At 34.7% G+C, this 15,596-nt stretch overlaps 1 protein-coding gene across 1 annotated transcript; it reads left to right on the top strand.

The window, feature by feature from the left end:
• The first annotated feature begins 739 nt into the window (after positions 1–739).
• Positions 740–13,797, top strand: cxcl12b (chemokine (C-X-C motif) ligand 12b (stromal cell-derived factor 1)). Its single transcript, XM_073844079.1, has 4 exons — positions 740–901; positions 5,083–5,200; positions 9,178–9,261; positions 12,179–13,797. Exons 1-4 carry the CDS (start codon positions 835–837, stop codon positions 12,201–12,203), a joined length of 294 nt encoding a protein of 97 aa, XP_073700180.1. The 5' UTR covers positions 740–834; the 3' UTR covers positions 12,204–13,797.
• Positions 13,798–15,596: the final 1,799 nt, after the last annotated feature.

The raw sequence follows: 15,596 nt of genomic DNA, 5'->3' as shown, positions 1-15,596 counted from the left end.
AGTCATTACTTGATTACATTTTACAAGAAAATACCATTTCAGTTTTTCGACTTAATTCAATGTGTTACTTGCCATTTCTTTGCCGTATATTTGTTTGTAAAATTTAATAGCGATTTCCAAGTCCAACTGTGTCTACACCAGATTTTTTAATAGTATTTTCATTGTTTCTAATATTGAAGATGTTCACACATATGCTGGACACTTCTTTGGCAGCCTTTCCTTCACATTTCACAATCATATATTCAAAAAATTATTTTAAGCAAGTTTCAGATCTTGAAGATCACAAAATACATTCAATAAGGTGCGTTTTTGTAAAACTTTTACCTGGTATAGTGTGCAGTATAATTCAAACCCACCCTAAGCACACAGGGAATGACAACCAAATCCTAAAAAACAGGGAATCTAATACATGACTGGTCAGGAAATACAACAGCGCCAGTTAAGCGAAAGCCAAGCTTCAACATGAAACAAACAATAACAAATCGAACCATTGAGAAACAACAATACTGAGATAACAGCAGGAGCTCCGCTTTCTCCGCTCCTCTGAGAAAAAGATGCAGAGGAAGACAGAAACAAGAGAGAGAGCGCGAGTCTGAGTCAGACTGTCACCGCTGAACCGCTGCCAGAACATTTGAGGAACTTCGCTGAAGACACGGGCTGTCGGAGGAGAGGGTCCAGCCCCACTCCCTCCTCCTCCTCCTCCTCCTCCTGAGAAAGGGGGGAGTGTTTCCCGATGGTCCTCACTCAGTCTTAACACTTTGCAGAGAGCTGAGACACCACACTGAGCTCTGGAAGCTAGCTGTGACGGACAAAAGCCACACACACACACTTGGCATGGATTGCAAAGTCCTAGCGCTGGTGGCCCTGCTGACGGTCGCCATATGGAGCCCTGAGACTGACGGTAAGTGGGTTACGGCTAACATTTACAGATTTACAACGTTTTGGGTTTTCACATGATGTCTGAAGTGTTGAGTTAGAAGTTAATTAACTAAAAAATATTTGCATGATGGATATTGGGGTATCATTTAGGGTTGTAATAGTTAAGTAAACCTGAAAACATGAAAAAACATTAGTTGCTTGAAGTAAACTTTGGACTAAAATAATATATAAAAAAGCTTTGAACTTACTTATTTTAAAAAGTTGACAAAATATTTTATATTTTCATTTAGTGTAACTTGATGCGCTATATTATACATATATATGTAATAAATAAACCACTACAAATAGCAAAACCACAACAAAATTACTAGAACTTTAAATAAAATGAAAACAGAAAATAGCTATACTTAATGCACTAAAATTACTAAAGGTAAAACAAAAATATAACTATAAATGTTTTTTTTTTAAATTACAATAATATAAATAAACTATTAAAAAAGACAAAAAACAAAGTAAAACATAAGTAAAAACTAAGAAAGATTATGTTTTTAAAAAATATAATAACATAAAAAACTATTTAAAAAAATCTAAAACTTTAAATAAAATGAAAACAGAAAACGTGATGCACTAAAATAATAAAAAAACGCAAGTAAAAATGAATAAAGACTATATATAATATATATTAATTTTAATAAATAAATAAACAAACTAATAAAGATGACAAACCCCTAACAAAATTACTAAAACTTTAAATAAAATTAAAATGAAAACAGAAAATTTTAAATTTAAATTCATTCAAAATATTAATAAATTGATACTTAAGTAACACTGCTATTAGTCTGGACATATGTATTTATTTATTTACTTTAAATTTTAGTTTTTTATTCAATTTTAATTCATTCAGCAGATTTTAATAACACATCTATAATAAATTAAATAAATGTATTCATTATAAATGTATTATTCAGCATAACATAAAATATTTATTTTATTTGGCCACATAAATACACATAAATTACCAGACTAAACAAAAAGCTAAACAAAACACAAAACAAAAAAGAAAAAGCAACTAAAAAGCAAAGCAAAACAAAAAAAAGCAAATAAAAACTAAAAACAAAACAAAAAAGTAAAAGAAAAAAAGAAAAACTACACTAAACAAGAAAAAAAATAAACTAACTCAAAGCAAAACAAAACAAAACAAAAAAGTAAATAAAAACCTAAAATAAACAAAACAAAAAAGTAAATAAAAAACTAAACAAAAAGCAAAACAAAAAATAAAAACTCAACAAAAAGACAAAACAATCACTGCTTTTGTATTGTAAAATTTCACAAATAATCACAAAAAAGGGCAAGTTGATATTGATGAACTTATTCATTACTTGCAGAATTGTTAAGTTATTACTCAACTAGTGCATTTTTCAGCTAATGATCATTACAGTGTTAACACTCATTATGAGCTTCCATTAATATCACCTTGCAGCTCGTAAGCGCCCTGCCTAAATTTGCATATGCATCTTCACGTTAAATACTCGGATGTGCGTGTCTTTACATGTTACTGGGTCTGATTTGGTCTTTCGGGGAGATGTTTAATCAGCTGAACTTGGTGGGTCTGGCTTTGTTGTTTCTGCTGTGAAAACCCCTAGCGCTGTTTACTTTTCCGCAAGCTCTTTTAATTAGTGTCTAATTAGGGAATAGTAAGCAAAAACGTCCCTGCGCTGTTCACTTGGCGTGGTGTTTAGCCAAGGCTTAATGTGCTCGTGTTTAACATGACAAAGAGAACAGAAAGTGTCGGGATATCTATGGGAATCTCAGAGTTTGACGTCCATAATCACGTCCGTTTGGGACGAAACGCAAAAGGAAACCAGGGAGATGTGAAAGCATTTGGAGAATGATTCATTTAATGCATATATTTAGGAGTAAAGTGCCTAGTGTGAGTATAGGATTTTGATGCATTTAATGTCGAGGACTCTCTTTATGAAAAAAGTGGCGAGTGAAAAGGCAGACCGGCCTCCGTGTGAATAGACGAGAGCCACTAGAATGGCAGGCTAATCTCTTTTTAATGATTCAGGGTTGTTAATGGAGGTGAACGCAGGTGTCTGGATGCTTTCACAATGAGCAAAAAAGTTTAGTGATTTATGTTTCATTGTACGAGTACATTGCATAAACTTGAGATATGGAGTGCTTAAGTTGGAGATTAAAATGTGATTTCATTTTACATCTTGATATTTTCATGGTTTTGCAGTGAAAATGATGTTTTACAAGAGTAATTTCATTGTTTTACATACAGCTGAGGACAAAAGTTTACATCAGAATCTGCAAAATGTTAATTATTTTACCAGAATAAAAGGGATCATGCAAAATGAATGTTGTTGTTTATTTAGTACTGACCTGAATAATGTATTTCACATAAAAGATGTTTACATACAGTCCACAAGAGAAAATAGTAGTTGAATTTATAAAAATGTATCTGATTCTTAATACTGTGTTTTTACCTGTATCATCCACAGCTGTGGTTTTTTTGTTTAGTGATAGTTGTTCATGAGTCTCTTGTTTGTCCTGAACAGTGAAACTGTCTGCTGTTCTTCAGAAAAACCCTTCAGGTCCTTCAAATTCTTTGGTTTTCAAGCCTTTTTTTGTATTTGAACCCGGGGTGAAAACTTTTGGAATTTAAAGCTCAGGGCAAATTGAACTTATTTTGTCTTCTGGGAAACATGTAAGTATCTTCTGTAGCTTCCAAAGGGCAGTACTAGATGAAAAAAAGATATGATATTTAGGCAAAATAAGAAAAATGTACACATTTCCATTCAGTTCAAAAGTTTTCACCCCCAGCTCTTAATGCATTGTTTTTTTAGTTGCATATGAGTCCCTCAGTTGTCCTCAGTGTGAAAACATGGATCTCAAAATCGTGCAGTCATTTTTGGAAAGGGTTCAAATACACAAATATGCTGGAAAAACTAAGAATTTGTGGGACCTTAAGGATTTTTTCTTAAGAACAGCAGGCAGTTTAACTGTTCAGGACAAACAAGGGACTCATAAACAACTATCACTAAACAAACAAACAAACATCATTGAGGTAAGAATGCAGTATTAAGAATCAAGTGTATGTAAACTTTTGAACCGTCCCTGGTGAAAAAAAACAGCTAAAACCAGCCTAGGCTGGTTGGCTGGTTTTAGCTGGTCAACCAGCCTGGTATTAGCTGGTCATAGCTGGGAGGCAGGCTAGTTTTAGAGGGGTTTTGGCCATTTTTCCAGCCTGGCCAGGCTGGTCTTAGCTGGTCAGGCTGGGAAACCACCAGCTAAAACCAGCCTGGCCAGGCTGGGAGACCAGCTAAAACCAGCCATTTCCAGCTTAAACCAGCTAAGACCAGCCAACCAGCCTAGGCTGGTTTTAGCTGTTTTTTTCAGCAGGGGTCATTTTTATAAATTCAGCTATTATTTTCTCTTGTGGACTATATGTAAACATCTTTCATGTGAAATATCTTATTCAGGTCAGTACTAAATAACCAATAACATGCATTATTTTGCCTCTTATTCTGGTAAAATAAATAACATTTTGAATATTCTGGAAAGGGGGGTGTAAACTAAAGGGGGCCCTCAACTGTAGAAAACAAACCAATACACACAATTTTAACAGAAGATTTGTTCCGTTTTAACACCTTTTACTATGTTTTTAACTATATTTCCATAAACGACTGAAAATAATATTAAGAGAACCAAGAAATTATGTTAAAAATGTATATCTATACTTTAGTATACACTACTATTAAAATATTTGTCAATGTTTTTGAAAAAAAGTCTCTTCTGCTCATCAAGGCTGCATCTGTTTGATTAGAAATATTGCGAATTATTATTGCAATTTAAAATATCCATTCTGTATTATAATATATTTTAAAAAGTAATTTATTCCTGTAAAGCAAAGCTGAATTTTCAGCATCATTACTCCAGTCTTCAGTGTAACATGATCCTTCAGAAATCATTTTAGTCATGATCATAGAAATCTTTTGTAACATTAAAAATGTCTTTACTGTCACTTCTGAGCAGTTTAATGCATCCTTGGTAAAAAAAAAAAAAAAGGTACTAATTTCCTAAAAAAAAAAAAAAAATGTACTGATCCCAAACATTTGAATAGTACTGAATCTACTCAGTATAAGTTGCATTTTTCATATTTCTCTTGTACTGACTCTCGCTCTGATTTCATCCCAGCTAAACCCATCAGTCTGGTGGAGAGATGTTGGTGCCGATCCACTCTCAACACCGTCCCGCAGAGGAGCATCCGTGAGATAAAGTTCCTCCACACACCCAGCTGCCCTTTCCAAGTCATGTGAGTCAACTTTCCAAATCCATATATCTTACAATCGCTAAACTGTATTACATTTTATATGCTTTACATGGCTACATTAAGTCTAAAATGTTAGAAATAGCACTTTGGGGAGTTTAAGAAGTCAAGTAAGTGTGGGAATGTAGCGATGTATCTATTGTTCACATGAACAACATAAAAAACATGTTTTTGCCCAGGTTTTTCGACACAATAATTGTTGAGGGTCAAAATGATTAGCTTTGTGTTACGGTCGACCTTGTCGTTTTCATTTTTACCAGCATTTGGAATTATTTCAGCCGTCTGGAATGTATTAAACCGAACCATTTGTACCCCGTCGGGCAGCAGAAAGCCAAAGCGCTATGGGGGATCAAGGTTATAGGGGTTACAGAGGTTAACATGTAGCTGAGGGTCATTTGGGGAACAAACTTTGGCCGGAGGAAATCACCTTTAATCTGCCGTCTTCCACACATCTTGTTTAGAAATCCTTTCGGATTCGTCGGCCCAGATGAAAGACAGCCACCAAGCCTTTCCCCCCGCAGACCCGGTCGCACATCACTCATTTTGTTGTTAGCATTAGCTAGCTGTGAGGTAATTACTACCTGCTGGCACGGTCCCAGACCACCGACCTGCTCGCTGGAAAGATCGTTTAGACTAGCTAGATTAACCCAGAGCCCGAATCACAAACAAACAAACAAATATAGATGACATCCCGCCGGAAAACAAACAGGGATTGCATTACGCTTTTATTTAGCTTACTGATCGGGAAGTTGATTGTGAGGATTGCTGTGTAGATTTGAGGTTAAGCGGATCTTTTATCTGCGCCGACAGGCTCCATTTGTCTAGACAGATTGAGAGATGTGTGTGTGCGTGTGTGTGTGTGTGTGTGTGTGTGTGTGTGTGTGTGTGAGGTGTAAGCAATACGAATTTGAATGGCAACGTGAGCTGCTAACTCTCAAACACAGCCTTTTGGCACTGAGGTGCGAAGTCTGGGTGTCATTTGCGTGGTTTTCTCCATGTGTGGGTGAATGAAGCGTTTGAGGGGATTCGCCTGGCTGTGCCAAAGCTAATTTGGAGGTCAGATATCAATCAGACAGATTTCTGTTTGAGGGATTTCAGACTCTTTACTTTCTATTTGCCATTAACTTAAAAGTCACACTTCAAAAGGTGTTTTCTTTGCGGCTCTCCTGGTAAATAATGCTGTAGGCCTATTTGTTGTAAGGATGTAACTGTTACATAAGTGTTTTTGAATAAATATGTATAAATCTCACATCAATGGGGGACTAATGACCACTTTTTACTAGGGATGTGCCCGAATACGAACACCATGTTTGGAAAGGAAATGATGTGTAATTATACTGTATATAAATTGCGGGCATTAGTGAGCTGCTATTAATAATATGCTGGGCATTGAAATCACTTTTGATTTCGAGTTCACCGTTTTGACTTTCGAGATTCACAATCTGTTTATACCTAGCAAACAATTTTTGGTTCTCAGAACGTTATTTTTTATGGTTTGTTTTTGTTTCGCCAGGAAAGTTTTCTTAAAATCCCAGAATGTTAGTTTTTAGTTTGTAGAATGTTCCCATAATGTTACTCTAATGTTCCAAGAACGTTTTTCTAACATAATTTTAACATTGCCATACATAAGTTTTTGCTTGCCAGAAAATTAGCTTTTAGAACTTTTTTCTAACATTCTATAACATTATTATAATATTCCCAGAAGGTTATTTTGTTGAGGTCTGTTTTTTGGTTAGTCAGGAAAGTTTTTTTTTTTTTTTTTACGTTCCCAGAACATGATTTTTTTTGTTTTGTTTATCGAACGTTCCCAGAATATTCATTTTTGGCTTGTAGAACGTTATTCAGAACTTAATTTTTGGTTCCCAGGAAGTTAGTTTTTGGTTTTTAGAATGTTATTCTAACATTCCACTAACGTTAATATTATGTTCCCAGAATGTCACTTTGTTAGGGTTTGTTTTTGGTTAGCCAGGAAAGCTTTCTTAATGTTCCCAGAAGGTTAGTTTTTGGTTTGTAGAATGTTCCCATAACGTTACTCTAACGTTAATATTATGTTTCCAGAACATTACTTTGTTAACCTCTTAGCGCTCAAATGTTTCTTCCAACGGGACGTTTTGCATTGAGTTAAATTTGAAAGGAATGTTAGGAAATTAAGGTTTGTTTTTGGTCAGCCTGGAAAGTTTTCTTAACATTCTCAGAACATTTGTTTGTTTGTAGAACGTTATTCTAACGTAATTTTAACGTCCCAGAACGTTAGTTTTTGTTTGTAGAATCTTCCCAGAATCTTACTTTTTGGTTTGTAGAACATTATTCTAATGTTATACTAACATTCCCAAAACTTTTTTTAGAACTTTATTCCTACGTTCCCCTAACATTATTATATCATTCCCAAAATGTTATTTTTTGTTAATGTTTTTTTTTTGTTTTTTGTTTTTTGTTTTTTTGTATTTGTAGAATGCTCTCAGAACGTTTGTTTTTGGTTCCTAGAAAGTTGTTTTCTTGGTTTTTAGAATGATATTGTAACATTCCGCTAACATTAATATTACGTTCCCAAAACGTTACTTTGTTTAGGTTTGTTTTTGAAAATCCAGGAAAGTTTTCTGAACGTTTCCAGAAGGTTAGTTTTTGGTTTCATAGAATGTTCCCATAACCTTACTCTAACGTTCCTAGAATGTTTTTGGTTTGTAGAACATTATTTTAAACATTATTATAACATTGCCAGAACATTAGTTTTTGGTTCCCAGAAAGTTATTGTAATGCTCCCCTAACGTTATTATAACATTCCCAGAAAGTTATTTTGTTAAGGCTTGTTTTTGGTTTAGCCAGGATTTTTTTCCCAGAACGTTCGTTTTTGGTTTCCAGAAAGTTGTTTTTTAGAATGTTATTCTATTGTTCCCTTAAAGTTAATATTATGTTCCCAGAATGTTACTTTGTTAAGGTTTGTTTTTATTTAGCTAGGAAAGTTTTCTTAACATTCCCAAAAAGTTAATTTTTGGTTCCCAGAAAGTTAGCTGTTGGTTTGTATAACCTTATTTTAACGTTCCCAGAATGTTAGTTTTTGGTTTGTAGAACCTTATTCTACAGTTATTCTAACATTCCCAGAACTTTAGTTTTTTGTTCCTAGAACATTCATTTTGGGGTTTTAAAACATTTTTCTACTGTTATTCTAACTTTCACAGAATATTAGTTTTTGTTTTTAGAACATTACTGTGACAGTCCCCTAACATTCTCAGAATGTTTGTCGAACGTTGATTTTTGGGTTTTAGAAAGTTCCCCTAACTTTATTATAATTTTCCCAGACGTTTTGTTTTTTTGTTTCCTAGAACATTCGTTTTTCATTTGTATAATGATACTATAACATTATTTTAATGTTCCCTTAACTTTATTATGTTTCCCTAACCTCTTTACTCCAATATCATCACTCCACTGTACGTCAGTAACCATCCAGCACAATCACAACCCAGTATAGTATATATATAAGCACATCAAACATCATACACAGGATTAAATATATTTAAAAAAATCTGTCAATTACAGTGTACCCAGATTTTACATTTCTTCAGCATTCCTACTTTTCACCTTCAGAGGTTTCCCTTACGAAAATGAACCATTAACCAGTATGTTACTTCAGACACTTTACGTCAATAATAGGCTATATTTTACTTCTTAACTACATGCACATGTACAGAGCTGGCAATCCCAGTCGGAATCTTCCGAATCATCAAAAAACCCAAACTTCCAGACAACATTGTCCTTACGAACCTCCTCTAATTCAGTCCTGATATCTGATAAAGTGCAGTGACTCCTGCCAGTACAGTAGAATAGAGGGGCTGAAATGTAGTCCATGACGGACAGCCGATATGATCTGTTAAAACACACCGTAGAACCGCCGAGGGACAAAGGTGCAGTCTCTCTTTTGCTCTTGCTCCGAAACAAATCCCTTCTTCTCTCTCTCTCATTACCAGTGCCAAGCTGAAGAACAACAGAGAGGTCTGCATCAACCCCAAGACCAAATGGCTGCAGCAGTATCTAAAGAATGCCATTAGCAAGTAAGAAGAAACTCTTTTTTTACACTAGAAAAAGCAGGAGTTCTCTAAGGAATCATAGGATGAAATACAGACCTGTTCCTTGTAGACTTAAAAACGTTGAATTAAAACAAATAGATTGAATGGCTAGAAAGTGTATTTTCCACACAACAAATTGTTAATTTTATGCATTTTGTTATGTTTCAACACTAACACAACATTAGACACTTTTTTCATGTACATACAACTTAGAGATGAACAATTGTTTCTGAATATGCTTTCTAATAGTCATAACAGGAATAAATATAGCTTTTATGAGAATTTTACACCTCTACACTGTAAAAAAAAAATCAAAATGTTGTTTCAACTTAAAATAATTTGTTACCCCACTGTCTTAATTTTTAGTTCAGTCAACTTAAAATGTTAAGTTACTAAATGTTAATTCAAGTGACAGCTGGAATATTTTAGTTGACTATACTAAACATTTTAAGTCGGCAGGGTAACAAATTATTTTGAGTTGAAACAACTTTTTTTTACAGTGAAGTTAAACAATAGTGAAAAATGGTGATTAAATGGTTTTCACTCAGAAAATCCTGGTAAGTTTTAAAAATAATTACAAATAGCAAGCGATAGTTCACTTCCAAATAAATGCAAGAACGCAGTAGCATTGGCTGTAATTTACAAGGTGTTGTTCTTAATGTTTAAATGGCATATGTGGAATGTTATTGGCTAATTTAAGGTTATAGAAATGACACGTTTACCTAAGTAGGTAATTAGGCTCCACCACAAAGCCTGAAGCATTTAACCCCTGTTTTTAATTACAGTAATTGTAGATTAATGAAGAGGTAACAGGCCAAGTGGAGAGGTTTTACACCACTATAATCGACCTCCTATTGTGCCGCTGAGCCAAAATGATTAAGGCCATTAAAACATTAAAAAAGAACGACTGACGTGTTGATCGTTGTTAGTCAGTTTAAAGCTACGTTGCTACTGTAAAATAAAACAAAAACAACTTAAAAATGTTTTATTAATTATGTTACTTAAACTAAATAAAACCATTTATTTATTTATATATTTTAGAAAAAAAATATTGTCAACTAAAATAAAATGAGCTGAAGTTGAAGTATTAAAATTACTAAAACTAAAATTTATATTAAAACAAAAAAACTAAAGGTAACTAGATGCAAAATGTAAACCAAAATAAACAAAACTAGAAATTTTAAACTTAAACTTAATTTAAAAAAAAAAATGGACAAATACTTCATAAATAATAGTATAATAGCACTGGTCTGGACTAAACATTTTATGATTTACTGATACTGATGTGTTAATTTTACAATAAAACAAGTTCCAAGTGATGTACTTGCAAAAGATTATTCGTTAAAAGTTTATGTTCTAGATAGATTAAAAATGTTAGATGCATAAAAGTTCACACAGATTTTTTCTATAAAGACCAATTACACATTTTAGCCTCAAAACTCGGAAAAAGGTACTTAAAGGGTTCAAGATTAGAATTAAAATGTCCTGATAATTCACTCACTGCCATTGTCATCCAAGAAATTAAGGTTTTTGAGGAAAACATTCCAGGATTTTTCTCAATATAGTGGACTTCAATGGGGATCAATGGTTGAAGGTCCAAATTGCAGTTTCAACGCAGCTTCAATAGGCTCTAAACGATCCCAGCCATGGAATAAGAGTCTTATCTAGCGAAACGATTGGTCATTTTCTACCACAAATGCTCATTTGAAGCTGCAGTGAAACTGCAATTTTGACCTCCAACTCATTGGTTGCCATTGAAGTCCACTACACTCTTAAGAATAAAGGTGCTTCACGATGCCATAGAAAAACCTTTTTGTCTAAATGGTTCCATGTAGAACCTTTAAAGGAACGCTCCACTTTTTTTGGCTCATTCTCCAACTCCCCCCGAGTTAATAAGTTGATTTTTACCGTTTTGAAATCCATTCAGCCGTTCTCCTGTTCTGGCGATATCACTTTTAGCATAGCTTAGCATAGATCATTGAATCCTATGAGACCAATAGCATCACGTTCAAAAATGACCAACGAGTTTCGATATTTGTTGTATTTAAAACTTGACTCTTCTGTAGTTATATCGTGCACTAAGACCGGTGGAAATGCAAAGCTTCAATTTTCTAGGCTGATAAGATTAGGAACTACACTCCCATTCCGGCATAATAGTCAAGGAAGTTTGCTGCCGTAATATGGCTGAAGCAGGAGCAGTAATACCACGCAGCACATGTGCAAATGCTAAACTAGCTGGGAACTCATTTCTGATAATACTCCACCTGCTTCGGGCATATTACGGCAGCAAACTTCCTTGACTATTACGCCGGAATGGAAGTGTAGTTCCTAATCTTATCAGCCTAGAAACTCGCAGCTTTGCATTTCCACCGGTCTTAGTACACGATATAACTACAGAAGAGTCAAGTTTTAAATACAACAAATATGGAAACTCGTTGGTCATTTTTGAACGTGATGCTATTGATCTAATAGGATTCAATGATCTATGCTAAGCTATGCTAAAAGTGATATCGCCAGAACAGGAGAACGGCTGAATGGATTTCAAAACGGTAAAAATCAACTTATTAACTCGGGGGGAGTTGGAGAATGAGCCTATTTCCAAAAAAAGTGGAGTGTTCCTTTAACATCTGAAGAAACTTTCTGTTCCACAAAAGGTTCTTTGTGGCAAATGAGTTTCTTCAGATAATAAAAAGGTAAGCAAGAAATGTTCTTTAAAGAACTTTTGACTGAATGGTTCTTTGTGGAACTAAAAATGGTTCTTCTTTGGCATCACTTGAAGAACCTTTTGAAGCACCTTTTAAATTTTTATTCTGCAAGTGAACTTATCCTTTAATATCAGTCAGATGTAAAGGAATATAAGTGATTGTTCATCTCTTTTAATACGATTTTCTTTCCATTCCAGAATAAAGAAGAAGCGTTTAGAGTAAACACCCGAGGATGTGCGAGGAGGACCACAGTGCATCTCTGACCTCCAAAGAGGCACCCGTCCTCTTCTCTCACTCTTTTTGATCACTCCTCCTCTTTCCGGACTGCTTGCACAAACAGCACTTCACCTAAACCTGCCTCTCAAGCATCCAGACAGCCTGCAGCTCACCAAAACACAAGCCAACACCTTCATCCCAACGCACTGCTACTGCTGGCTGTGATTATTGACTGGTGCATGTGTGCCTGAATGAAGCGACTGAATGTGACCGTGAACGTTTGAACGGAATGGCAAAAGAGATATCTACAGGCAACAGTAAAAATGAGAGTTTTTGTCTTAGTCGTGAGGGATGTCTAACCTTTAGGATAGTTTGGGATTAATAAGGGACATAAGCAAGTGAAAATGAAGCAGATATTTAGAAACTGCCACATCCAGGCTTTCACTTTTTGTTATTTTGCTGCTCATAGCTTAGTAGAAGTGTTTAAAAGCTCACCAGCACACATGAATGATCCAGCATGCTGACGCTAGCCCTGTTCCAAAACCTAGCGAGCCACCTACTGAACAAAAGAAATGGCGTAGAAACAATTTTTACTTAGAAATTGCTAGTAAATATTACAATAAATTACAAAGAAATTGCAGTTAAACATTACATTTTGAAGAAGAAAACCTGAACTAGTATTCTGAAGGTCCTTGCACTGCAAGTCTGAAATCTTTGTATATGTTTTTTCGTATTTGTCAAAATCCATCACGCATGAACATCACAGTGGCAGAGAATTGTCAAAACACCTCTTAAAATGCTGGTTACGGATGCAAAAAACACAGAAAATTGAACCCGATCTGAATTTTTTCCATAAGGATTATGATTATGATGCCTTAGAAAACAGTAGAAAGCAGTGCACTTAGTAGCGCACTAAGTAGGCAACAGATAGCAAGGTTTTGGAACAGAGACACGTTTGACACAAGGCTGCTACAACAGGAAGCAGAATCACGATTTCCTGCCTTCCACTTCCTCTCTGCTACCTGTGTGTAGCAAACGCCAGACACTGAAGTTCAAAAAATATGCATTTTGAAGCAGATTCGCTGTATGTACAAAGCAGGTGTTGTTAATGCAATCACGCCACGGCAGCTTAAAACTTCTGCTCATGTGCATCCAGCGACATTCCACGACTCAGGCCTTGATTAACATCATTTGCATACAGATCTTGTGTCATAGTGGTTGTGATTTGGATCCAGCAAGAACAACCAACATGTAAATATACTCCAGCACTAAACGGCTGTCAGTAAATGGGTTGAACAGGGACCAAAACTGAAAAATGTAGGCTAAATTAATATTATCATGTATTCCATATGTATCATTTTTGTTTGTTTGTTTTTAGCCACAGAATTAAGGGATCATGTGACTGTGATTTTGGTTTTTATGACATTAACATGTTTATCTAACACACCTTGTTTCTGTTATGATAATGTTTTGACTCAAATGCCCAGTTGCTGTAACGTTTTTGAGCCACTTTAAAAATATAAGGAGTTTGTAATGTAATGATTTATTTTTGTATTTTGTATGGATCAATATGAATAAAAACACAACAGTACAAAATGAAGGAGTTTCTGAAAAGTATATCACAGCTGCATAATTATTCATTAAAATGATCTAAAAAAATATAATCCTAAAATTATACAATATAGCTGCAAGCAGCAATTACTGGGGTTCTAGCATTTAGAGACTTTTTGGCTTCTATGCTGTTAGGGTGTAGGTCAACATGAAATAAATGACATATGATATGAAGATCTAGTGTTTGAGTGAATATATAAGATATTCATATTTTAGCAATTCGAGGCCATTTAAAATAGAAATTGTGTGGTTTTGAAGCCTTTTTAACTGCTGTAGTGCCACCTATGGTCCAATTTCCATGAAACATTGCATACTTGTTAAGAGTCATCTGCCACATGTTTTCACCAATTTTCATAAAGTTTAGAGTTTTTGTTTAGGTTTCATAGGCTTTTGGGTATATATTGCCACACCCCTTTCCTAAATGAACCCATTATAGCCGACCAAAGGACAAAATGCAAATTTTTTTATTTATAATTATTGATCTAGAGAGTCCAGAGAACTGTGCTGCCGTGGTTTGATAGAGATTGAGCGAAAAACCTAGGACTAATTCGAAAAAGTAGGTTTTTAACCTTAATATTTAATGAACAATTTGATTGACAGCAATGCTTTTTGAGGCAAAATTGTTCAAAATGAGGAGATCTATCATATGATATGAAGATATAGTGTATATGTGAATATATGGACGCTTTATTGCAATTGTAGTACTTTTACAATAGAAATATCATGTTTTTGACACTATTTTAATTGTTATAGCGCCACCTATGGTCCGATCTCAATGAAACTTTGCATGCTTATTAAGAGTCATCTGCCACATGTTTTCACCAATTTTCATAAAGTTTAGAGTTTTTGTTTAGGTTTTATAAGCTTTTGGGTATATGTGGCCATGTCCCTTTTCTAAATGACCTTGTTATAGCTAACCAAAAGGACAAACTTCAGCATTTTTTTTTTTTGATAATTATTGATCTAAAGAGTGGCTGCAGTGGTTTAATCAAGATCGAGTGAAAAACCTAGGAAATTCAAACCTAGTGGCCGATTTCTTTCAAAATTCTTACAGACCTTTAGGGCCATGAGTCAAACATGCCCACCCAGTTTTGTTCCAATCGACCTCTGTTAACTTTGTCAAATACGTGTTTTAAATTCACTGGCTGATGGCGGCCATGTTTTTTGAGATACACAAATATCCTCATGGACACTTGTGTCACTTTGGACCAAGACACTGCATACCAATTTTCAAGTCAATGGGACCAACAGTTGCGTATTTATAGCCATTTTTATGTTTTTCCATCGTATAGCACCACCAAGTGGCAGAGCTGCACAATTTATTTATTTTTTTACCAAAGATTAAGCTTATACACAGAGTTTGGTTAAGATATCTTATTTCGTTCAAGAGTTCTAGCTAAATGTAACAATTGGCTAAAATTGGCATAGAGCGTTTTTGCACACTGTTGTGTGCGAAAATCGAAATTTCAACTTTTTTTTGATAATTATTGATATTCAGTGTCCAGAGATATATTTCTGTATTGGTTTGGTCCCGATCTGGTGAAAAACCTAAGACTAGTTCACAAAAGTATATAAGTCGATTTTTCGGGGACAACCGTACGTCGTAGCTCAAAAAGTTGGGACTCCACTTTTGTTCGTGCTGACCCAAGGAATATACACCAAACACCAATGACTTGTACATGTGGGTATAGTCATTTTAGACACTTTCAAACTGTTGCAACAGAGATGGAAATACAATTTTTAAATGCATGAATTATGTTTCCATCCATAATTGTTGCCACAGTTTTG

The sequence above is a fragment of the Garra rufa genome, chromosome 7, assembly GCF_049309525.1.
Source record: "Garra rufa chromosome 7, GarRuf1.0, whole genome shotgun sequence".
In the NCBI taxonomy this organism is placed as follows: domain Eukaryota; kingdom Metazoa; phylum Chordata; class Actinopteri; order Cypriniformes; family Cyprinidae; genus Garra; species Garra rufa.
This window is presented reverse-complemented; position numbering and strand designations above follow the sequence as displayed.